We start from the raw sequence: 26,841 nt of genomic DNA on the forward strand, positions 1-26,841 counted from the left end.
GAGTGATGAAAAGTTAGATGGTGATGCTGGCTGCAACATCTTACCAGAAGAGACCAGAAACAGAATGAAACCTTCTAGTTGTACTCAGTAGTGTTAGTAAATTCATTAGTGATAGAATGGGAGAGGAAACTTCTCTTCACATCCAAAAGCTGGGGCTCTGGGGTTAAATTTGTCTCATTCTTAGAGAGTTGAACATTGAAATGTTTTGTTAACTAGTTCAAGTAAGTTGACTCATGTTGTTTACATAGTTTAAAACCACGTAATTTTAACCAATTTTTAAATCATAATTAGATTTATTTTTGAAACTAAAGATGTCTAAACTAGAAATCATTCTTTGAAATGGAGAAAAACAATCTAAAAAGCCCATCAAAATAGTTGGAAGCAGAAACATTGAAAGTTCTGTTCGATATTGATGAGTGGGTTTCCACAGACAAAAACACTACTTAAAAACTGCTCACCCATTTTATTACGGATAGAAACACAACTCTGGTAAGTCTTTTCCAGTGCAGTGGTCTATAAGAGGATGCCAAGATTTGCAGTAGTCCCCATTCTGTTTAAAAAAGTGAATATGTCAGTTAAAGAGGTAAGTTATTTAAATAGCTGTGCATTTCAGAAATGCAGTTACTGTTGAAACAGTAAAAAAGGCAAAAAGAGAATTTGCCAGAAAGCGTGAGAGTTTTTAATAGGAAATCTGTAATAATCTTATCAGTATTTGCTTAAAGGTGGAGTTGGCACGGTATGAAAATGTCACACAGTTTGAAGAGCAGCAGAATCCCACAGCTGCTTGTATTACAGGCTGTATAGAACAGGAAACCATAAACCATATTCATGCCATACTAAAATAGTTGGAAACCTCCTGCAGCAACGTAGTTGGAAATGTTTGAATAAAATGTTACATTAAGATGATAATAAATAGAAAAGCAAGGAAAAGTACAACAAAACCTTGATGTGTGAGCAATCAAATATTTACCTTCTAGAAATGCTAAAATTCAGTATTTTTTAAAAATTAAAAATGTTAAATAGGTGCCAATCTGAGGGTCACACTAAAATACAGATTGTAAAATGAGAGAGATAATGAACCTTCAGATTTTTAAAAGGAATTATCCACTTCCTCTGTTAAAGTGAGAGCTACAGTATAGCCTAGACATATGTGTAAGATGGGAAAATATTTCTTCATGCAAATAGTATAATCCTCTTAATTCATAATTTAAGAATGCCTATTAAGAGGAGGAGGCGGTGGCTGTATACGTTGGGGGATATACTGTATAACTGTACGCTCAGCTGTAATTCAGTCTGTGACTGAAATATGGGAAATACTAATTTTTGCGTAGGTAGTTGTGGTTTGAAATTTATGTACTATGAGCAATAGTATGTGAACGTACTAATTAGTAATTCCATACCCATTTTGAGTAAAAGAGCAAAAAACACGATGCTGCGCTTGACTGTGCTATGAGTGATGTTAGTTAAACTACAGAGAGAGATAATATGGAAATAAAACTTCTAAGTCTAGCTGTGTGGAAAGGAATAAGATACTCATTTATTTCTTCCCCCAAATCAATTAGTTCTTAGTACCCACACAGTAATTATTAAGATAGCCATTGTTCGAGAGCTGCGAAGCGAGATGTTAATCTGAAACAAAGAGTTTAAATAGAGAATTATGATATCCTTGGCTTTCCCTGGCGTAGCTGCCAGGCTCGGGCGGTTGGCTGGTCAATAGTGACATTCCGTGTGTCAGTGAGCAGAGTCTCCTGATACCTTAACCTGCAGTTCACACGTTACTGAAGCTCCAACTGTCGAACATTCAAGTCCCTTGGTACCACTGCAGCTTCCAGACTCTCCTGACTGGCTCATGTTTCATTCTTTGGCAATTTGCCCTAATGATATCCCTCAGGAGCTTTCAGACCCTCTTCTTTTCCATATTTAATCGTGTTATATTAATCTGAGTGCTGAGCAAACTATGCTGCACAAATTGTAATTGTCCGGCATTTCTGCTGCAGTGGGCTTATAACTGCCTTTTTTATTTTCTTCTTTTTCCATTTGTAGTCTAAAAATACACGAACAAAATCACAGCATAATTTTTATTTACAAGCCTGAATGTCCAAGACTGGCTGTGTGAAAGCTTTAGCTGCTGTTCTGTTCCATAAAGAGGTTGTTTTTTCCTTATAAAATCCATACTGTTTTAACACTTTTTTAATGGACGGGATTCACATTTTATTTTTAGCTCTTTGTTTTGTTACTGTTGAAGTACATGTCTAATAAGCGCTATTATCGAGTTAACCTCAGATAGTATTGTTGTTGTGATGCAAAGCGTTAGGACAGCCTTGCCTTTTTCCATCAGCTTTGCACTTCTATGTGGGGCACAAATTGGTGGGTTTGGGGTATTTTTTGTTTGCTTGAGTTTTTTTGTTTGGTTTTTTTTTAAGAGATTTGTAGTATTTTATGTGCTGCATGTAGGCAAGACTATTTTAAACACAATCTTGTTGTTTTCTCATTCTTTCATAACTCTGTGCATAATAAAATAAATACATTTGAGTGGCTCCCGGATAATGAAGTGGTGTTGGATAGGTGAAATTTGAATTCTTTGCTCATTGCATGTTATTTTGTTCACTTGGGGAGTGGACTTTCTTATGTTTTTAATCAATTCCCTACATGATTGTTGTTTCAGGGAGGAGTGGTGGTTTGCTTTTACAGTGGTTTTTCTTGTTTATTCACTTGCTTGTTTTGGCAAAACAGGGACTGGTAAGCAGATCTTAACACCTCCTTTCGTGGCCAAGCAGCCCTTCATTTTCTGGTGATGCTAGTGCCAGACTTGCCAATATCCCTGCTCAGGGAAGGGAGTTTTGGAATATTCTAATAAAGTTGCTTTGCTGTCAGAGGGGAGTGGTCACCTGAGATTTATTTTTTTCAAAGGTAGTTCGGAAATCAAGATGGTGACACTGGCCTTCTTGCAAATGTTCTACTTGTATGTGTATGTCAGATTTGTTCGTAGACGCATTTAAGAAATTAAAAACAGTTAAAAAATGTTATAATAGTTTTTATGGGCATGTTAAGATTCTTGCATGTTTAGAGGTTAGTTTAAGATTTTATGTTTCCTTTTCATTGATGTTTTTTTGTTGCCAATTCTGTGTGTGTGTTTATTTTTAGTTAACTGCCTGTGTTCATGCGTCGGCTGCATTGTTATATCCAATGTACTGGCAACACATTTACATCCCAGTGCTTCCTCCACATCTTCTGGACTACTGCTGGTAAGACAGCCAACCTGTTATCCCCACTTCTGAGATTCCTACCTGTCTTGTAATTCTAACTAACTGATGTAAACACTTATTTATGTGACAAAACATACAGAATCCAGTTTATGAAAGCACTTAAGCCAGTGCTTAACTGGTGACTTGAGTAGAGGTATTTCAGCAGTGCCTTTTCCTGGTGGTTGAGTCTGTACTTTGAGTTACTGATTACTGTTGATGCAGCACTTGGAATCACATTTGTGATTGTGTTCCTGCCTTATTGTTAGAGAATTCATTCAATAATTTAAATGTGATTGTGTTACGGCTTTCTTTTACTTGGCATTTATTTTAACTTGAGAGATATGGTACCAATAGAAGCATTCAGAAAAAAGCTGATGATGTTTTCTAGAATCAAATGTTAGTAGGCATCGATGTTTCCCTTAGGTCTATGCAGTTATTTAATATTTATATTTTAGACTAACCCAAGTTCGGGATCCTATCCATTGCCTTCCCAAAAAGAGCTTTAAATCTCCTGTCTGTACTTCCAAAATTTCTGTTGTTAGAATTCTGCTTCTCCTGACGTTATTGTTCACGTGACAGACTTGGTGGTTTTGGCAAATTTTTTAAGTTGAACACGGAAGAACCACTTTGAGTCACTTTTGATTCTTCAAGGGATGACATTTCCCCAGGTCTGTTTCAAGATTTCAGAGAGATCTCCTTTCTTTTATTTGTTGTAGTGCCAGAGATACCGAAGGAGAGTTTCCATTACAGCACCTAAACCAGGAGTATCCATCCCTGACTTTCACTTTAAGTAGACTCTATGGACCTGTAGTGGGAAAACAAACCATTTAATGCAATTTTAGAGATCAGAAATTATATATTATTATATGTAAAAACTGAGTCCAAGTCAGATGCCTACCAACATAAATGTCTGTTTCTGTTATAAATGTTTTTCTTGCCAGAATCAAATTATGCTTGTACATTTGCTGGGCTTTGTTTTTTTTTTTTTTTCCTGGAACCTATAAATATTGATGATCCACTGAACTCCACCCAGGCTATTGAGCTTCTTGTTTTCAAAGAAATTCTCTTTATGTTTCCTTAAGTCTCTTTGATAGTTTTTCCTCAAGTTTACAATATTTGCCCATGATGTTTCTTTTTCTGTGGTAATTCCTATACTTCATATGTATATTATTTATTGTTTTTGAAAAGAAATCAAATATTCTTCTCCCACTCCTCCCTTTACTTTCAACTATATCTAAGCCTTTCATCTTTAATGATAGTTTTCTTTTGAAGAAACTCTGTCCTAATTGTTTTTCCTCCTGGCTTTGATAAAATGCACTGAGATGGGGGTAGAGCTGGGATATATTTGTTTAGTTTTTCTATTCCTTGAGTTTACTGCCAGAAGCTTTGTAATTCCTTTGGTGTCATCCATAAATGCTGTTCTCAGAAGGTAGATCAACACCTTTATTCAAACTGTACCATGCAGAGTGCATCCTGAATACTAGGAGACCTTTTTATTTCCCTTCCTGAGCACAGATGATGTTTCCACAACTAGTTAGATGCTGCACACAGCTTCTTGTGAGGATGGTAATAGTTGAGATTCCAGGGAATTATGGTGTCACACAAGAATTTTTTTTCATTCATTAAAAAGAAGCATGGAGTTTCTTAAACTTGTAAAACTCATTTATGTCCCTTTTTCGCAATAGCATGCTGGGGGAGAGGGTGCAAAAAAAGTTTCCTTTTCTTAGAAATGTTCAAATGAAAATATAATGTTCATGAAAGGAAATACACAATTGAATAATTTACCACAGCAACTCTAATTCAGAATTTTTTACTCAGATTTTTGTGCATTTATATATCTCTGTCTGATCATGTCTGTTTTGAATGGTTCTTTTGTGAGACAGATTGCAATAGTGTAATAAAAACATATATTTGCTTTCTTCATATTTTGGCATATTAACAGTAAATAAATGTTTTCCCCATAGGATGGTAATACATCAAGTTAAGAAGCTGGTGAATTTGTAAGGCCAGATCCAGTGTGCAGTCCAAGAGGATTATATAAATTTAAAATTGATAAATTATTTTTCTAATTTTTGTATTTTCATTTTTTCCTATAATTTTTGATAGAGCAGTTTGGTTTACAAAACTGCCTTTTCCTTCTAGCTTAGCATGAGGTTTCACACCTAGAAACTACATTGCCTTTGCTTCACTTGGACTTCATTATAACATCTCCCACAGTCTTGTGTTGGTCTGAAATGGTACAAATAAAGGAAATAGGGGATTATTGGTTTGATAATTTTGCTCGTTCTGAGGGAGTAAGGCCATTTTTAAACACGGATAAAATACATACATATAGATATATATGTATATATAAAAAAGACTATTGTCCTAGTTTTAGCTAAACCAGTGGCCAGCCCACCCCTAACTCACGAAAAATCTATATTTTCAAAGTGTTGTGTTTTTTTCCCCACGTAACTTGTCTCAGCGTTGAATTCCATTTTGAGAACTCCAATGTGAGAACTGGAACAACCATCCAGAATAGGAGAGGGAATACATTTCCTTTTCTAAACACAGCAAAATATTAGGCAGTGAGAGTAATTTTTGTTTCAGCTCTAGAGGAAGAAAACACAGCAGAGTTGCTAAAAATTTGAGATTTCTAATATTTTTTAAGAATTGATTTCTATGTTTATGTAAGCCAAAAGATACTGTTGCACTCAGTAGGTGGCTGGCTTTCAAGAAAGTTTGAGGATTGATGTAGTAATTATATTTGAATAATTTTATTATTTTTTTTTGTAAAGGAGAAAGCTAATTTAATCTATTTAATTTCTTGGCAAACTAAGTTATTGATAAAAGAATGTATGACAGTTTTGTCTGTGTATGATAAAGCATCTGTTCTCCTGATGCTCTGCTAAGAATATAATGCAATTAAAAAATTCAAGTTACAGTTGCAACGTCTTTTTATGAGATTTGGTCTCTTCTGAATTGGGATGTACACACGCCTGTTTTCGTGAGAATAGGACAATTATTTTCCAATTAACTTGCACGTTTTGCATAACATAGTAATTATTTTAGGCAACGATGCTGCAGATTAATAACATTCTGGTAATAACATGCAGAAACAAGAGAAAAACTCTATAGCAGCTCCCAGCTGTGTCCTAGTAAGCAATTTAATGTACGTATTACAGATCCAGCAGTAATAAAGTTCATTCATTGCTGAAAATGATCACATTGCCTTTCTATACCTGCGATTTTTATTTCATGCATTTTCAAGATGTTTGCCTAATTAGCTGTGCACCTTTATTCTGTTAACTTCTCCAAATTGAAATGATGTGACTGTCGCTTTGTTCTATGGAAGAGAGCCACACGCTACCCTTCTTAATGACAGATTTATTAAGGGAGCAAATCATCAGCTATTTTAAGTCAGTACAGGACCAGCGAAGCTGCTCGTGGAACGGTGTCGACGAACAAGAAAACAAGCGTGCATAAAACGCGTGCGTGAGGTAGCTCTCGTTCTCACTGAATTTTCTCTAGTTCATGTTACTTCTGCTGCTGAGGTGCTCTGATGTGATGAACCTGCGGGTCCCTTTTGCCATGTATTCAGCCAGAAGAATCCTCATGCACGTCAGTCACAGTCACTCTCATTGACTTGGTTAAATATGTGATGCCCTATAAAGTGTTCTTAAAATCAGAGGGTTTTGAAGGTGATCTGAACATAAATTGATTGATTCCTATCTGAAGATAAACATGTGTCTGCTCTGGAGTGATGCCCGTTTACGATTTCATGTATTTGGTGATTAGTCTGTAAAGGCATAAGGTCTTAGCCTGGATGAAGTTGTCAGCAGGTACTAAAATTTTTCTATATCGGGCTAAGAAAAAGATCTGTGGGGACGCAGGGTCTCTGTTTTCCTTTTTGGAAGCACCGTTGTGTAGAAACCTTAAGTCATGACAGTTCTGCATCGATCCTCTCCTGTGGGACATTGTTAATGAGAGCTGTTGGCTAATCCGTAACCTGTGCAGATTTTTCTAAAATGGACTGCAGTCGCAGGCAGGTGAGAGTTGCTACTTTTTCTCTCGGAGATGGGACCAAATTGATGAGGCCACATGAACGGATGCAGCGAAGCCTTTCCCTGGGCCTTGGGAAGTTAATCGCCAGTCAGTTGGTGCCAGTGGTTCAGATTTGTGATCCACTTATGCAGTAGGAGAAATTCTATTATATAAATTATATTTATATTATATAGCCTCAGATATCTGTGTAACTTCATGGACGTCATTTTACAAAGGGTAATCTCGCGATACGCCGAACTGTGATGATAATCGGATGGTTTTTTTCCCTTCGATGCTTGATCGGATGTTGCCAGAACCCATTCACTAGAGGAAGAAACAGAAGATTATAGGAAACTGTAATAAATTAGGCTGATTAATTCAGTTTCTTGCTTGCATACTGCAGGAGGTATCACTCCAGAGGTTTTGTGTGGATGCTTGTTTTATTTTGAGAATATAGTTCCTTATCTCACTCAAATTGGACATGGGAAGTTTCCTCTTTTGAGTTTAATTAGGATGTTATACAGCTTCCAAATGCCCGCCAAGGAAGGGATTCAGAAGCACATTCAGAATCAAAACTGGCAGTAACGATGCAGTGTGGCGATGTTAACCAGTACACTTCTGGAGAATGGTGTTTTAAAACCATTGTACTTTAGAGACAGACCACTTTTGGAACATGCGCTAAGTTAGCGCTGCCACACGGTGTGGTTGTTGCAACTGGGCACGGCAAGCCTAGGTTGTACATCTCGCTCATCCTTCCGTGGATACGAACGGCGTCCTTTTCTCTTTGTCCCCGCTGCAAAGAAAAAACCCAACAAAATAAAATCTCCCTTGTCCAGTAGAAATTCCAGTAGCAACTGTGTGCATTTAAAACACATTCAGTAGTGAATGCTAACCAGGGACTGTATGTACTAAGATTTTAAGTATCTTTTTTCTCCACAAGTGTTGTGGTAGTTGGTACTTAAAACTTGATCTTATCCTTTTGTTTTTCTGCAGTGCACCGATGCCTTACCTTATTGGCGTCCACTTAAGTCTAATAGAGGTGAGTTTACTGTACACTTCTGCCTACTGCTAAGCATAAGGGCTGTGTGCCGTAAGTGATAATTTCAATGGAAGTGCCTCAGAAAGAATCCTTGGTTTTTAGCATGTAGATTTATGAGATTTAGGCTTTAGCTGCGTTACAAAATGGATTAATAAAAAGAGCCTCTCTTTCTGAAATCTTACGTAGACAAGTAAGCTATGCCTCATGATTTGTTTCTCTGTCTATTTAATAGCTCAATGATAGCTTTTTTTCCCCCTGCCTTTTTTAGTGGTTCAACAATGGATTTTGCAATAATAAGCACAGTAAAAATTTATTTTGGTGTCTCCCTCAGTCAGTCTTAAAATTTATGTTCCTGTCCCTCTGAAAATATGAGTCCAACATTCATCCCCGTAACATTCATAACTATTAATTTAGAAACGAGTATTTTTTGCCAAGAAAAAAAAAAGGATATCCTTTTCAGATTTGAACATACAAGAAAACAATAGGAGTTACCTGTGTGGTCAGTAATAGCTGGGTCATAAATAACTTTGCCTCTTGCTACAACCATTGGATGACACCATTAAGCCTGGCGTGTGGTCTGGTTGTTATGCAGAGTAGATACTTGATTTGGGAACTTCATTTCATTTCCCCTGCTGCTAAAGCAGTTTCTAAGGACCAGTTCACATTTGCTAAGCTGATGAGGCGGGTTCTCCCCCAGTCTGAGCCAGTAGTGCTTTTGTGTTCCTAAACCTGCACCTCCCATCGTGTGTATTTTTTGACTCTAGGCACAGCCTTCTGTTCTCTCAGATCAGTTTAACATCACCCTGCATACATTGATTGTAATATCTCGTCTCAGATCCTTTTCATTATTCCATCAAAAAATAATGGAACAGAAAGGCTAGCTCTGAAAAATAAGTCACTCAATTGCTTCTGGAATGATTTCCTGGACCACACTATTATGTATTACTGTAGGACCATATAGAAAAGTGTTCTGTCTTTTTTTTTTTTTCTGAAAGGAACAAATTGTTTAATTCTTAGCTAATAGTCAAGTTCAAGGAAGAAAGATTGGTTCATCCATTCTTCTATAATACTAGTAGACATCACATGCCTGAGACTTACATAAATCTGCAAGTTACTTAGTTTTCTGTGCTTTTCATCTGACTATATGATTAACATCCTGTTTGATTTTCACAAATATGAGAGAATGAAACAGTGTTGTAATAGGGTATAATTACAATCTATGTAACTGTGCTTTGTGTAAATCTTGTTTTTCAAGAATTCATTTCTTGAACATGCTTGTAGTTTGGAGATTATTAATATAACCTTACTGTTTGATGAAGAGGAAGTGTTTTTAAAAGCTGCTCCAAATTCTACATCTAAAGCTTAAAATGTTGTCGTTTCCATTGTTGTCCTTTGTAAAATTGTTGTTTGTCATCTAGCACATTATAATAAAAATGTACTTCAGGAGGGTGCCTAGTATTTTTATTTTTTTTTCCCCCTAAACAGAGAGTAAAAAATAGATCACTGGAGGATGTGGTTTTGCTAAATGTTGACACAAACACTCTAGAAACCCCATTTAATGACCTGAACAACCTACCTGGTGAAGTGGTGAGTCTTACAGCCATTTCATTCTTTCTTTCGCATACAGATGCTTGAATTACTAGTAGTTATTTTTGCCTGGCTTTGCTAACTGCTACAAAAGGAATAAGGGGGGGAAGAGCACCAAGTGTAGACCCCCGTATGAGATTTTTACCTTTTTGACAGTTAAGGAGATGTTGAATGGAACATCGTATTCCTTATTGTAGAAGTAGGATCATAATTATAAAGCTAGCCGTGTTCATTAGGCATAGCTGCTTTAAACGCGAGAGCCTCTTCATCTCATCTTAATCATTATATTACAAAGTAGGCATTTCTGTCTGCCTAGTGGCATGTCTTGCAAAAGAACGAGAGAGTTTTTGAAGGCAAAAAGAAGAAGGGGGCCAATTATCGGCTTCTGCTTCCCTGCCACCTGCCAGCGCTTTCCTTTTAATTAATGATCTGATGACACTGGTCAATATAATAAGAAATGCTTGTACAGTCGGGGTCAGAAGATTCAGGCTTTGATCTTCTTCAACTTTCTGAAACATTTATTTGTTTTCTCTAAATTATTTCAGTTTTATTTTAATCTCTTCTATCCTGCTGAGGGCTGCGTGAATGAAAACCTATACTGTTTGTCATTTGCTTTGGCAGAGCAAAGACTGCTTACTTAGAATTCTATTTGTAAATTAAACTGCAAACCCAGTTTGTCATAAAAGACATCTGATCCTTTTGAAATGACGAAAACTGTCTTTTGTCTGTAAAGGATGATAAATTAAGTGCCAGTTCTTTCTGGACTTTGATCTTGCAGAGGGTGTCCCCCCCGCTCCTTTTTTTTTTTTCTCTCATTGCCTATAGGGGAACATACTCTGTATATCATTTTAAATAGTCACGAAATTCACTTACCTTGTTTCTCCCAGTAGAGCTATAGAAGAATATAATTGAGAAACTGCTGTTTTGATTATTTAGTTATAGATGCTCAAGCTATCACAAGTGGTTGTCGAGACAAGGAATTTTCTATTGAAATGCGAAATCAAAGAGTTACATTTTCTGAAATTGTAAATCAGAAAACCAAACTGTCTTAAAGTGAGGCACTGTAGTGACATAGTATGTCTTTTGGTTTTGTTGGTAATTTGTATATATTTGGTAGAAAAGAAATCAAACTCTCGATGATTATATGATTGTCAGTTCCCTTTGATTTTAGTGATGTTAAAATCTGGACTTTTTATAGATTATCTGGTCAGTCTTTCTTTTGGCTCGGTATCAACTGTAATTCAGAAATGTAAAAAACTATGTAAAAATATTCTGATGTGTTGTGAGTTTTACATCAGTGTGTACCCCCCCCGTACATGTGTATACCGTAATTTCTGCTGTACTCTGTTGGTGAAGAGTGTAACAACTAAAAAATGAGTCATTTTCTGGTGTGTCAGTACTTTTAACTGACCTTGCATTTGCTGAATAAGGTTGAGGTATAATGTCATGAGGGTGTGTACCTCTTGTCAAACAATAGCTAGATGCAGAATTGAGAATTAAGCATCATCTGGAGTTGTAGCTGGGTCCTTCGAACAGTAAAAACAGGTATCTGTGCAATGAGAGAAACTTGTAAGGTATTTTCCAGATGCATGTCAAAATGATCTCTAAATGAGCAGGCTAGCATGAAGAAGACAGGGATGCATATCTTCATACTTGTAGAAAGTATGCTCTCCCCCAGGATATATGCATGCTGCTGTTATTAATGTTAATGAATGTTATCCAACTGCACAGACTCCACAGTAGACTTACTTCATTCCATATGTATTATAGAACAAAACAGAACTGAGGTTTCTGCAACATATACTTGCAGAATTGGAAGATTTTATAGTGAAGCTTTTAATTTGAATATTCCCATCTCTACTTCAATCTGTAAAGCACTTTAATTAAAACTATTTAATGGAGAACACATACAATTATAGTTGGAAAACCTGGAAACAAAAGGCACAGACAGGCATTTGTGTTTGGCTCATAAAATGATCAAATGCTTCTCCTTCTTTTGCGTTCCTGAGGGGCAGTGCAGCTGCTAATGTCTTGGTTAAAATGTGTAAGACATGGGAGTGTAAACTCCAAATGGTAAGTTGGACTTAAAACATTAAAGCAAATGTCAAAGATATTTAAATCTGTGAAGCGTTTTAACCTATGTAAATAAATCTCATAAGCGTACATAGAAAGGTAGTAAAGCTTCTGTTGAAAAACTATAACCAGTACCTCTGAAGGGTGTTAAAATAGAATGAACAACTGAAAATATAAAAGACGCTCTGGTCTTACTATCCCTTTGAAAAATTGATTCCAGGTTGTTTAACAGCCTAACAAAGAAATGCAGTATTTTCAAAGAGTTTTCTAAAACTGTTTCTTGTGTCCGAAGGAAATTGGGTAATTATTTTCTTGGTCAATAAGCACGAGGATGTCCTCACAGCATAGACATTTAATAGTTCACTTGTTTATAAGCAATATGGCTGTTAAAATGTTCCGATTGTGATTTTTTTCATGATTAATTTAAGACTGAAAAAGCATTATCATATGGCATTGTCTAATAAACTGTATGATAAATTAACTGAGATTTAAAGGCAATTTTAAATCATTCGCTTCAGCATTTAAATTATAGTTACAGGCTAGATGACTTTCTATGCACGTGAACTCTATTATTCTGTCAGACTGACCAGTGGCCTTGACTGTGCAAAGGTCAGTGGTCACAGTTGTCCTGAATTACCAGCCCTTTTTTCATGTGGACCCTCTGCTGCGTTGCATGCTGTAATCTTCTTAATGGCTTCATTCCAATATTCACACATAATATTTTAGATTTATTGACTGTTAGAAATACTACCATGCCAGTAGCAGTTCCGCTACTCCTAAGGTATTTAAAATTGGAAAAATAAATCAGTGCGAGACCTTCAGGAATCCTTTGTTTTCTTGGAGGGGGGAGAAAACCCTTCTCTTTCCTGTCTTCTGACAAAAACACTTGGTTTTGAATTTCATAATTTCACTGTGAATTTGTCTATTTTTTTTAATTTAAAAAAAAGCAAAAAACTAATAGCTGCTTCTGTGGAAGTAAATTTCCTAATACAATAATACCTAGATCATGACTTTAATAGTGTAAGAGGTTAGAGGAAAAACATTTATCGTGTATATAAATTAGTGGAGACTATAGACGAGATTTTATAAACTTTGGGCCAAATCTCACAATACCTGCTTGCAGTGGACTCTGACAAATACTTGGCTCAAATTTGGAACAATTTCAAAAAAAAAAAGCTTGGAAAACCGACGGCATCACTTTTAGCAGCCAAGCCTTGCTGACTCCATAGACCACGCAGAACTTTTAGATATAGAATCTTCAAAAAATGATATCCTTTATAGGTTTTTAGCATCTTCTGTGGTTATTAAATACCACTGACGGTAAAACCTACAGAGCTGTTGAGAGATGCGTAGCCTTGTAGCGTGTGGTGCATACACACTGCGATGCAAGCCAGAATCTAATTGGGTTTTTAGAGTTTTAGCCCTGAGATTCCCAAAGTTGCAGGACTGCAACAACATAAGTTGAGTATATGAACTTTATTGATGGAAAGGTAGCATTTGAGAGGCAGGCTATAATTCATGTAGAAAAAAAAGTTACTTTATAAAAAAGTCACAGGGAGTGCAAATTATTTCTGAAAATACAGTGATTAACAGTGTTATAAAGAAGTTATGATCCATGTCTAACAGTGCAGTTGAAAACCTTTTGCATAAAATTAAATATCATCATTTGCTATGTTTTTCCATCAGAAAATATCCAGAAGTGTTACTAATATTTTTAAGAAACTCAGAGCGGTCAGCAGTGTTTCCAGTGTCATGAGGCAACTGCTTATTTTGAACGAATTCTTAAGAGTTGAGATTCTGTTGAACCTCCATATAGTTTTAGAGGCTAGAACACGAGATTGGAAAGTACGACTAGTTTTGAAAACATTTGCATTTAAGTAGTTGTTTTTGTCTAAATTATTATTTGTGATTAAATGCAGGAGGGCTGTGTTGCCTCAATCGTTTGTGCGTGCAGTTGGTATCAAATATGTAGAAGCCTTTTCATTACCAATATTGACGTAAATCGTATCAGATCCCGTTTGGTTGGAAGGTTTTTGTTCTGTTTCTCTTCTCTGCCACGTTCTCTCGCTTTCTCACTGTTGGGATCAGGTTTGCTTTTATAATGCTGTGATTGGATGGGGAACACCAAAAAATAGTTAAAAGCATGCCCGTCACTGATACCAGAGAAATACCTGGATTGGGTTTTTTTCAGAGATCTCATAGTCGTTGGAAACCCTGGTGCATGATATTACATTTCTCAAGCAAATGGTTTTGAGTACTTCTATAGGTACTTAAATTTCTGTATGTGCTTAATTTTTGCACCAGCAAGGGCTTTGATTAATAGCTACATGATTTTACTGATTTCTTTTTTAACTTTAGGTGCAGTTCTATTCTTCTGCTCACATGCCTACTGCAGAGATACTAGTCATGTTTTCTCTCTGATCAGGCAGTTGTATTTTGGGAATCTTTAGAAGGATATAGGGGGACTATTTTGAAAAATGGCTCTTTTTGTTTTAATGACCAACACCATGTGTTTCTGCATTTTAGATGCACTTAATTACATAAGAAAGCAAAATCACACATCAATCTCAAGACTTTCCTCAATCTCTGAAAAACTACTGTATTTATCTAAACCCTTCTGAAGCTCAAGTTGCTCTTCATTGGCAGTGTTTAGCAGGGCAATGAAATCACCTTCCTACGAGAAGCCGTTGCTAGGAGAAAATAAAAACAGTTTGCTTCTAGTGTAAATTAATAATACCTTTTCTGAAACAGATCACTAGTGTCTCCCAGAAAAAAAAATTAACAGCATTCTAACCCCTCCACTTTGTTTATTTGCAGTTCTTTATTTTTAAACTTTGGAAAAGGTTATTTTTGCTTAAGGCATGCAAAGAACAGGAGAAAAAAAAGTTGGCATTTGTAATCATAGGTAGATGGATTAAAGCATATATGAGGAAAAGATGATGAAGATGCTGGTTGGTATTTTTTTTGGGCTTGGTGCCAGAACTGTCTATTTTCTTTGAAATTTTAAGAGCCATTAATGATGTCACTCACACTTCCTCGGTTTTAGGTTCATAAATCTAAGCAATTGCAGTCCTGCTGGCTCTTCTCTAGACCTACTATATTGACTCTAATAGCTATTTTATCGGTATCTTTTTTTTCATTGAACTGTGGAACTGGGAGAATTTGCTGACAACTGACCTGAATGCTCAGCTTGGCTTTGCCCAGTCCGTGGCGGTGGGATAAGCCCTGAGAATGTGCCGTCCCTCGACATGTGTGTTTGCTGACCTCAGCTTGAAGGAAACCCGGGCAGGTCTCGGGTGTGCTTCAGCCAGGATTCCAGCGGTGCCGACTGGGAAATCAGGGTTGTGGCCCACATTACCTCTTCAGAGCGCTGGGCTCCTGCTGCTTCTGCAGAATAATCTAACGGAGCTCTTCCTGCCTTTTACCGTTGCCTCCCGAGAGGTGTACAAGTCAGAGGAACTTTCTCTGGACTCCGGCGTAGCCTTTCTTAGGCTTGAACTCCCTCGGCAGTGCATCTGAATGACACGTTTTGGTGCCAGAGAGCCCACCTCTAAACTGCCCGCCCGATGGGATGTTGAATTAATTGTTTTTGAATTAATAATGTACCAATACTGCAGTGAAGCAGGAGATTTGTTACTTTGTGTGGCTCTTTTGAACACATTTTTGCCTAAAGCATCCTGTTTATCGATTTATGTTAGTGTGCGTAGGGCTTGCCAGAACTGAGAAAATCAGAAAATGCCTTTTCCTTCGCTTTGTCCTGTAATTCCTCTGCTCTACATCATCTTTACCCCCTTTCTTCTCTTACTCTGTTTTATTTTCTGCTACAACATCCCCAAACTCACAATATATAATTAAGAAGAATGTACATTTAGAAGCATGTAGAGAATTACCTTTTTGTTCCCTTATATTTAGAAGTTTTGTCCATCATGACAGATAGAACATTTTAAGGCTGATAATTCTTTTTTTTTTTTTGCCCTCATGCTACTGCCTTTGTTTGGTGACACTGAGCTAACAGTGATGGGCACATTTCCCTTATACAAAGGGTGCATACATTTATCTCCCCTGGAATTAAATAAACCATATTTTTAATAACTTTAAAATAATGATACAGTACAGAATGCACACCAAAAAAGCCAAAACAAAAACCAAACAAACAACAAAACCAAGACATGCATTTACTTTTTCAACCTTGAGCTGCGCAACTATTTTTTGTGCTTAGACTTTTTTTTTTTCTTTTGAGGTGTAGAGGAAGAAACATAAATGAGCCTTGCTGTATGCCTTCCATGGGCTAAACGAATCAGGCTCTAAACTTTTATCTAGATCTATGGAGCTTGGATATAAATTGAAAAGATCACAGCTGTGGGGAAAAGACCTATACTGTAAAGGCCTTTCTGCATAGATTATGAACATCATAACTCAATAATTTTTTTTCAAAACTATAGTTATAATTGGACCCAATGGGGGTCTCTCTCTTTGATCAGATCACAGTAACTGTGACTTTACACTGGAAAATGTCACTACTGTGAAGGTTTATCACCTGTAGAGCTGGTCTTTTCTCTGATGCCATGTTCAGTTCTCATTAGCATTATTCAAAGTTTAGTTGTTAATTAGGTTGACACTTCAATTACCATCATCATCTACAAGAGCAGTCAGGACTGCTTGCATAAAGAAACAAAAAGATAATCATTCTTGCATATATTTCTGAAAGAATGAAAGCTGTTTTGGTGCTAGTTTGTGTTTATAATGTTCTATTTAAAGAGTAACTCTCAGTGTTTTGTTGTATACTATTTAGCAATGTAAATAATGCTTTATTGGCTATATTGTAATACAAAAGGATGTAGAAACTTGCATTCAGTGTAATTGGAGTTGACTTACTTCTCTAGATGTTCTTCATGATGAAAAAATTGCGAGAGTTTAGCCTATAACTGGATGTAATTCCACATATCTTTAAAGAATACTGTAATATTTCAGTAACACATGATTTTTCTCCAAACTGTCTCCAAGTAAGAGTCATCTGAACTAAAATTTCTTTCTTTTCCTGATTCTACATAATCAGCAATTGCCACTTACCAAGTGGAAAAAAGACAGACGTCCTTAAAAAAAAAAAAGGCAAGCACTAAAATAAAAATGGTGTGGGTTTTTTTTTTAAACTACAGATGCCTCCTAAATGTTTTTCTTGTTTTCTCCTTTTCACATGTTTTGTCCTCTAGGACAATTCTAAAGGCAGCGTGGCACTGAGTTTAGACAGACTTTTCTCAGCTCTTTGATAGTCGCAGCAGCTACACTCATGGTGCCTGAAAAATTATGTAAGATAGCGATTTGAGTTTAAAAAAAAAAATGAAAATCCCTAAAATGGAATAGTAAGTGACTACTGAGAGTTCTTAAAAATAAGCCTTCATAGCATAAATAAAAAATATCCAACTGTCTGCCTTCAAAACAACTAGATACATGTTATGATTGAGGAAGAAAAACTGCAGAGAAGTGACTCACATGCATTTTACTGTAAAATAATTAAGCTTATTTATGTCAAGAGGCCTTGGGAAAAAAAAGAGAACATAAACCAATTTGCATTAGCACTCTACCATCATCCCCTGCTTTCATTTCAATTAACAGACCAGCAGGTGCTCTTTGCAGTTAAGAAGATAAGCTATCAAGGAGGAGGATGAATTTTTGGCTGACCTGTAGACACCATGGTTTGCCTGCTGATTGGGTTCGTACCTCGCTATACCAATTTCTAAGGTGTTAATTTAACTGTTCCATTCTGTCGTGCAGGTCTCGGCCTTGAAAAATAAACTGAAAAAGCAGTCTACAGCTACGGGGGATGGAGTAGCCAGGGCTTTCCTTCGGGCCCAGGCAGCACTGTTTGGATCCTACAGAGATGCACTAAGATATAAACCAGTAAGGCGGCTTCTTTACTTCTTGTTTTGCTTAATTTATAAGAGGATGATCTCATTCTATGCAAGAGAGATGTGAAATGTTTTATCCCAGTCTGAAACATTCAAAGAAAATGCTTTAAATCTTACTCTGTGCCAAGCATGCGTCGGCAGTTTAGAAGACACTACCACCTCCTGACGGCGAGTCGTACTGAAAAATAAATGCTCATCTGAAGTCAGCTCTTCTCTTCTTCGGATCGCTTTTATAATTTATTTAGCATGAAATCACATAGTATTAATGAAGCTACTTATATGCAGCTCACCTGGTTTAATATGATGAAGAACCAAAGAGACTCAGTCATTTCTCACTCTACCGGTCGCTGTATTTGAGGCCAGAAGTTTTTTGTTTCCAAGCAGAAGCCAGATACAAGTCAAACACACGTCTCTTCTAATATACACTTATTTTGATTCTACTGAGAAGTTAGGAGAAATAAAAACCCATTTAAGCCCTTCAGAACTTCAGAATATTTTTTTTCTGATGTTTTGCCAGTACTCAGCATATTAATGTATTATGGGCTTCTATCTTTTCTGGTTTGTGGCACATTTTGAGCCTGTCTGAGATGAAGTCATTTATCGGAAACAACTTACGAGATGAATTTAATTTTCCATCCAGTTTCTTTTTCAATGATATTTGCAAACTACTGATAGTTCCATTTGATAAAATGCATTGAGATGGCATTGGCTGAACCAGATTTCAAGGATGCGGTGTTTGGTCGTCTCGTGGATTCAGATAAATACTGAGATTTATAGGAGAAAATCCTCCTTGCTTGAGGCGTCAAGTTTGTAAAACCAGTGGGCGTGTGGGTAGGTGTTTGGAGGCAAGGAGGGCAGTGTGTGCTCTTGTTGGCTAAGGAACTATGTGGTATTCCTTGATGGAAAAGGAAAGGGTAGTTAGTAGTTCCAAATGAGGCCTTTTCCTGGAGGAAACATTAAAATACAGTGTGGCATGGTCTTCCTTTTACTCAAGCAATTCTCTTAAGGGTAGTCTTTTTTTGTGGTGAGCATTTTACACACAAAGCTGTCTGTGCCACTGCCGACCGTCGTTATTGAGATGAAAAGCAACCCGTGCAGAAATAAAGTAATGCTGAAGGGTTTAGTTCCAGTATTTGTGTTTAGCAGTCATTAAAGTTTTCTTACAATATGGAAAGCCAGTTTGTGTACTGCAGTGAAGTGTCTGTGCCTGTTTTTAAAATCACTGGAGTTCTACACAGTAATAATTTCACTAAAATAATTTTAACAAAACAGTTGTTGTTTGTTCCATGGTGTCATTGCCTACTATTGCTTCGGGCAGGGTTATTTGTTTTGTCCCTACGTCTGAGAAACTGCTCCTTGTTAACCCTTGGCAACATGCAGTGAGAGCTGTTAAATCAAAAAGTGCCTTAATCTACATTCGATACGTGCAAATGGAATGCTATCAGTCTGGCTGATGTCCTTACCTCAGTTCCGACCAGAAATAGGCTCCAGTCCATCCTAGGTTTTGGGAAGTTTGTTGAACTGAATGTGCAAGTTCTTTAGCATTCTGGTTAGCATCTCTCTTGGAATGAGCTCTCCTTTTCAGTGATGCACTGTGCATCATTTCAACTGGCAAACATTTGTCAAAGTGACCTTTGCAGTTTTTCTTTCTGCATTATTTTCTTTTGTGGATTTTGTTTTTTTTGGCTCCACTGATTGCATATAGAAGATACTTATGAAACCGTTGTGGCCTGATGGCTTGGGTTTTTTTAAGATACCTTATTTCACTGTATCTTAACAGGCAGAAGTGTGCTGGCAAATAGCAACTTATCTTGGATTGACATCAACTTGCCTGAAGACAAAGCATATTTAAAAAAAAAAAAGACAAAAAAAGCACTAACTGTTATTTTTTGAGCTATGTTCACATACTTCTAACTTACTTAGAATTTTACAGAATTTTTGTTGAAAAATTTATTAGAAGCTGAGTTTTCTCTGGATTAGTAGAAACTGAGGAGTTGTCCCATGATTGTTCAGCTCATTTTACACATGCCTTTTGAACTTGGTTTAATGCGTAAGTTCGGAAAATCAAGTCACGTTTAACTGTATTAGGACTGTTTGTCAGGAGTCTCAAAACTTGGGAACTGTTATTGCGAAGAAAATCCTTCCCTTTGTTCTGGAGTGTGTGGTGCTAGATCTAGTAAAGATATATATGAACGACAGCTCTGGGTTTAATTTACATCCTTTCAGGAGCTCAAGTAGTATTTGTGGAATATTTGTAGGGGGCATACTTTAATGAGGTTATTTTCTATATAGATTTGAAATACTTTTGCTGTAAATAAGCTTGTCATATTTTCGGAAGCAAGAACTGAGAGGTTTTGGGGCACCATTTTTAGGATCGCAAATGTCCTGAAGAAATCCCAGATAATGTCTTTGCATAGTTATTGATTGCTTGTAAGTTGAAAAAATATGTTTCAGTGAACTGTTTTCCTTGCAAGAGTGTGTTCTGTATGATTTTAACTTGAAATGTGAAACAACTGTCATTAATATTCACTTTGAGTAAAGAACAGCTTTAATAGTGTCTGTGCTCATCCAGCACTTCTCTTCACTCCAAAGGCTGTTCTTCACACCGAACACTCATTCTGTACAACTGTTTGTTTTCAGCAGAGGACAGATTCTCCTCGGTATAGCAATATGTCTTGAGCAAACGTCTAGCAATTATTGAAAAAAAATTATTGGTGAAAGGGAAAGTGGGAAGCTTCAGGGGTCTTGAAAAGAGTTCATGGGACTCCAAAAGACCATATGGAAAATTTGACTACTCTAATACAGACTGGAAATATGACATGGAATAGTTAAAGGTGATAGATTTTTTGGGTTTTTTTTTTAATATGTAATAAATGATAATAAAAAACTTGACCCAGTAGAAGTTTCCAAGAAAACTGGAAGTAGTTGGGTTTTTCTCCCCTGGTCTAATTGCCATACTGAATTAAAGAAATTGGTCAAGTTGTTATAACTGCCAAAAGAATTTTTGTAATATGCTGCACTTTACCGTAGCAAATATTGCATAATAGGAGTGGATCTGTAGAGCGAAACACTCCAGTTGGTGCTGAGGACCTGACATCTACACAGTGTGCATTTCTAACTTTATTGTGGTTCTTACTTTAGTCTGGTGTTGAATACTGAATGCCTGTGACTACCTGGAGCTCATTCTCCTGTTTAGTTTAATCCAGGAGGAATCCAATTCATCTACGGTAGGTTGGGGACGATTGAAAAAATTGCTTCGCTCTCATTTGATAAATGACCAGAAAGAATAATCCACAACAAAATACGACCAGCATCACGTGGGTGATTTTTAGGCGTCCTTCCTTACATCAGACAAGAGCCATGCCAGTCAAACACGTTAAAAGCTCCATGATGGCCAGGGAGAATGGGCCTCACGCATGTACTTGTGCAAACCTTGCAGGTGGAGGCAGAGACTGGCGACTTTTTTCCATTAGTGTCAGTCATGATATGAAGTAAAAATCTCTTAAAACAGGCAATATTCCTGATCGAGGTGGAGAGGGAAGGGTATATAAGAGAGTGAGGAAGGAGCAGGAGAGACAGGTGGGTGTTGCATTGGGGGACAAGTTTAGTGGGTTGGTAGTGCTGCGTCAAAGGCTGGACTTGATGATCTTCAAGGTCTCTGCCAGCTGAAACTATTCTATGATTCTATAATACTGATTATAAAAGTATTCACAATGATAGAGATTAATTTTAATATTGGCAGGAAAATAAGCAAAGCAGAAATGTTTTTGTTCCTAAGCAACAAACGGGAGGAGAAAATACAGATGTGATTTTTAATTTTTTTAAAAATAGTTATTCATCAGGGCAAGACAAATACATTTCAATTTTATTTCAAATAAACAAATCCTCTTTATGACACATCTCTTAAAAGGTTATGAAATATAAACAAAAGTAACTTTCTGCCTTCAAAAAATAGGCTTTTGTACAAGGATAACTAAAGGTGAAGTCATTGAAAAAAATCACCTCTTTAGGGGGAGAAAGTCCTCAAAGCTCTTGATGTTACAATGAAATATACCCAGGATAGCTTTGTTTTAAGATATGATGACTGTAACATCACTCATAAGAAGTTAAGAAACGAAGAGCAAAGGCTAATGGCTTGCTCTGGAATGCTCAGCAGTAGGAGTTCATGGTCTCATCAGCGTGCCAGCGCTACCAAGATAACGTCCAGCTTGAAGATAGCACAACCTGTCAGACCTCACTTTAATTGAGTGCAAACTAGAGGCTTTGGGCCAACCTCAGCAATATTTTTAAGTAGTGACTTTGGCTCTCCAGCAGATGCAGGTGTTGTATTCAATATGCAATGAATCAAAATAACGTTACATTGCGGGGAAAGAAAGGTATTTTAAGATTCAGAATGCACCTGCATTACTTGAGAATGCATAAGTATTGATTGCTTGAGTTGCAAAATGAAGCCTTTTGAGGACAGGTATCTTGAAATGGACATTGGCTTGGTTGCCTTTTCCCCAAGGGTTAGACATTAGAAGTGTACAAGAGAGTACAGAAACAGAATAAAGAAGTGCCAGAACATAGTTTGTATTTAAATCCAGAACCACTCTGTTATGACTATTTAGTGTCACTTCCGTAAGAGTTTTACTTTACATGTTGCAACTTTGTTGTTTAATTTGACTTAAGGTCAATGGTAGTCCTTTACTGAATATTATAGATGTTGTATTAATAGGACTTGATGTAGGGTTTATTTCTGAGTATAAGAAGTATGAGCACATCTGAATCTTTCTTGAACTAGATTGCAGGAAACTTGCAAATTTTGCAGAAATCAGTTTGTAATTTTAAATGGCACCGTCCTGAGTAGAATCATAGGGCATAAGGTCATAATTATCCCCTGGCCTTTCTGGATGTTCAAAATGTCATGACACCAGATGAAATCTCAGCTTTGTACTTCTTTGGTTTTAGAGGAATTTTAATGTCAAATCCAAAGTGGTGTTTGTGTTTTGTTTTGTTTTGTTTTAAAAATAAGTGATACAAAACTGAAGCAGCTATGGCCCTACCTACCTACCTTATACTCTTTGTATAATAAGTGAGAGCTACCATATGAAATGGTATTATAACAGTAGTACAAATAGTTGATATGAGTCATGTCATCCTAGAGCTATAGGAATGAAAATGTTTGTACTTCTTGTTCAAGTTAAATATCACTATATTTACAAAGCACAAACATATCTTCTAATCTAGATTATTTTTCCTTTCAAAACGATCGCGCTGTTTTAGCTCACTCTTTTCAAGTTCCATTGAGGCCTGTATAAATAGCTTGCTTAAAATGTAAATGTAGCTTGGAGTAAGAGGCTCCTGCTGTGTGTGGCAAGATATGAAAGGGGAAGAAAATTCTGTAGCGACTGTTGTTAAAAGGACAGATACCTTGTTTGGGCGTAGGTTGTTTGGTCTGAGTATTAGCTGTCTACTTTTCAGTATAGAGTCCCCACTGGGTTTTGATCGAACTTGTTTTGAAAGTACATTGTAGATCAATATGACAAGGGGCCATTTGATGGTCTAGTAGTTAAATATCAGAGGAGCATTCCTCCAAAATTCAGTTTCTAAATGTACCCAGTTGTATTTGCAGAGTGTTGTGAGCTTTATGTATGAAAAATTCTCGAGCTATTTTTTTGTTATCAGTTCAATAACTTATTTTTTAAACAGCACTTCAAAACACTTTGTATTTACGGTAATAACCTTGACGATTTGTAACAGTTTTATTCAGAACACAATATTGTTGTTCAGAGCCTTGAACAAATGAAAGAGCTAGGAGTTAATTGTATTATTTAATGCAAGTTCTGTAAAGTTACAGCAGATACCTGAGAAAACTTCAGTGTGGAATTTCTCTAGGTTTCAACAGATTTTGTGCTGAACAGGTGGGAGCTTTAAATCTACTCGAATTTTTAAAGCAGCCTTTCATCAGTAGGTTCAAATAACATAGACGGCTTTTGGGTGTGAACTCTTCATAGATCTGAATGTATTTTCAGCTAAGGAATAGCTTTGGTTCTTCTGTCTCCGAACTTTGCTGATAAGGGAACAAACGCACCAGCGCATGAGTGCTCACTAAGTATCTGAAGCATCCAGTGATTAAAGGGAAGTATTTGGGAAAACATTACACTCAAAATGGGTGCTGAACTGCCGTTTCGGGGCGTTCTGTTACAGGAGAGATGCTGTCAAGCCAAACGTCTGACTGCTCTCTCCCCAGGCTGATGCGAAAGGCAGAGTGAGCATGCCTCTTGTCTCCTCTGCTCAGACATGACCTCTCCTTTTTCTCTTTCATCTTTCCCAAGACAGCTGGGAAAGTGGTAGTGAAGGCGTAGCTTAGTTTTTATTTTTCCAAATAGTGTATTTTGAAAATACTATTTTCCCTCCTTGGTGCTAAATGTAATATGTCACAGGATGTCTTGAGCCATCATCTAGTCAGGGCTTCATTCTGAGAAAACCTCTGTATTTCCAGAAATAATTTCTTCGTGTAACAACAACAACAACAACCATATATATATAAGGAGTTGTTATAATTTGCTGTCTTGAATTTTTTTGGAAGACAGAACTGAGAAGCGAGTCTGCCCTCGGGAACACTACGCCTTGTACCACCATGTCTCACTGGAGACTGTTCCATTTGTTTTGATGCACTTTGAATTTGCTAAGTAGCTTGGGGTCATCTTTTTAAGACAAGAGTCTTTAGAAGCTCACGAATAACTAATGCAAATCGGGTCAGGAAGGCAGTACTATTTAAAGTACCACAAACATTTCCAACTATTTGGCAAATCTAGCACGTCCTGCATGTGCACGGTGTTCACCAGCTCTCTCGGAGTAACTAGTAGATGGAGTGGCTTGAGTGCCTCTTCCAGAGACAGTGCTACGTGTTGTACTGATTTGGGTTTACACGTCACGGCGTTCCGTGAAAAGGGAAGGATTATGTTGAGTAAATGTATAGCTTCTAGCTCTTCCAGTAAGATTTTTCTGAAATCGAAGGTTCCGTAAAGTAAGGATGTGAAACTTAAAAACAAGTTAAGTGTGAACTTAAGCGCTTTGCTGAGTAGGATTGGATGTCTTTAAAGAGAGATTTAAAAAGAGGGAAATGTTGGATAGTAGAAGATTTTAAAATGACATCACTGCGTTTTTACTGCACCATTTCCTCAGATCGTCCTTGAACTGTTTAAAAACAAAGTGCAAGGTGTAAAGAGCAGGTGAAAATGATGTAGAGCTCCTCCACCAAACTCCCCTAGGTGACGTGCAGAAGACGCTCGATGTTATTCTGGAAGCACGTGACTGCACAGTCAGCTGGAATGATAGGAAAATGCATGAAGTGGCATGTGTGGTTACGTCACGGGCACGAATAAATTTGTATTTGAAGTAGCTAATAGTTGGAGCTGTTAGGAAGATCAACTGTCTCTCATCTTTTTTCTTGGATGGCTGAGGTGTCCTTTATTATACTGTGGGACTGCACCATGCATAGAACTTTTGGGTAGTAAAATACTCTATGGTAAATTTAGCTGTGGCAATTTGTTGGAGTCCAATTTTTCTGTCTTTGACACCTTTGATAATTGTTTCTAACCTGGTAATTATTATGGTTTTGTGAACTTAGGTGAGAGGCCTTTTGGCTTTGATGATAATCACTACACAAAGTTTGTAAGGTACCTCTTACTTATCTGGTCGTACTGAACAGCTTCAAGAATTTATCACAAAGTATTGACTAGAATAACAGAATTGGAGAGAGTGCTCATCAGAAATGTCCAATGGCCTGTGAACCCTGAAGATGGCAATTTTGAAATGAAATTGGGGAATAAAATAGGAGTCAATTGGATTATTTATAAATAATCTGATCATCTTTTATTTTTAAATGAGTGCTAGTTTTAGCAATAATTTTTTGAGCAAACACTGCATTTTCAGTGAATATTTGTTTTCTTTCATCATCACTTAAAAGTGTTTTGATACAAGGTTTTTGGTAACTGTAGGTTATGCGGTTTTCCCATATTGGGGAGAGGGTATTACATGTGAATCTCGTCTCTTCAGACTTTCTTCATAACAATGTTCCAAAAAGTCTGTAGGTTTTCTTTTGTGTAAAAATAAAATAGATGTGCATTTCAATAATTTCCTTTTAAATCAACACTATATTGATCAGTCTTCTAATGTTTTGGTATAATAAATATAAGAATTTGGTGCAGATACATGGGTTTGGACTGAATTAGAGTTTTGGTTTACTAGTCCTGCTGATATAGCATGGCAGGGAATCAGAGTAATCCTGAACAATAAAGCGTGTTAAATCAGTCAAAGCAGCATCCCTGCTCTTCCTCAAAATTTGAACTACGTCCTTGACATTTTTAATGAAGAGACTATAAAGGTATAATGAAACAAACGCAAACCACCTGACTTTTTCCTTTCAATGTGTATTCTGTAGACTGTAGTAAGCCAGAGGTTCAATTGCAACATGTATTTTGAGGAGTATTTAAATGTTGTATGACAATTTGAGACTTTTGGTGGTGTTGTCTACATCCATTTACTTGGATGGATGTTTGTGAAGATTGCTTGAAAGGAAGTAATTGTATGTGTTGAGTATTCGTAAATAAACAAATCAATTTGCAGTGGATAATTTTAAATAAATCAACCTGTCTCTCTGCTTTAATTACAATCTAACTTCTGTTTAAATTTTCTAGGGGGAGCCTATAACTTTCTGTGAGAATAGTTTTGTGAAGCATCGTTCCAGTACTACTAAGCAGTTCCTGGAAACTGCTGTTAATCTTCAACTATTCAAGCAGGTACGAGAGGGTAAATGACCCATGCCACTACTTTTAAAAAATGTTTAAATGCATTTTCCTTTCTGTCAGCTTATGTAACTCTGGGTTAAAATACAAGTACTTTTGTGTGCAGACAGCCATCCCGGTTTTGTTATATTTTTAAATCTTCAGTTATACTTAAAAGGGGGGGGGGGGGGGGGGGG

At 36.8% G+C, this 26,841-nt stretch overlaps 1 protein-coding gene across 1 annotated transcript in view; it reads left to right on the forward strand.

The window, feature by feature from the left end:
- Positions 1–208: 208 nt before the first annotated feature.
- Positions 209–26,841, forward strand: part of DENND1B (DENN/MADD domain containing 1B) — a gene marked incomplete at its 5' end in the record, with an annotated part of 56,221 nt that continues 29,588 nt past the window's right edge. The window contains 6 exons of the mRNA XM_009865198.1: positions 209–235; positions 3,145–3,245; positions 8,262–8,307; positions 9,793–9,894; positions 17,740–17,865; positions 26,558–26,659. Of these exons, the coding sequence (XP_009863500.1) occupies positions 209–235; positions 3,145–3,245; positions 8,262–8,307; positions 9,793–9,894; positions 17,740–17,865; positions 26,558–26,659 (504 nt within the window). The remainder of the gene's footprint in view (positions 236–3,144; positions 3,246–8,261; positions 8,308–9,792; positions 9,895–17,739; positions 17,866–26,557; positions 26,660–26,841) is intronic.

This window comes from Apaloderma vittatum, unplaced genomic scaffold (genome assembly GCF_000703405.1).
Source record: "Apaloderma vittatum isolate BGI_N311 unplaced genomic scaffold, ASM70340v1 scaffold37592, whole genome shotgun sequence".
Classification (NCBI taxonomy): domain Eukaryota; kingdom Metazoa; phylum Chordata; class Aves; order Trogoniformes; family Trogonidae; genus Apaloderma; species Apaloderma vittatum.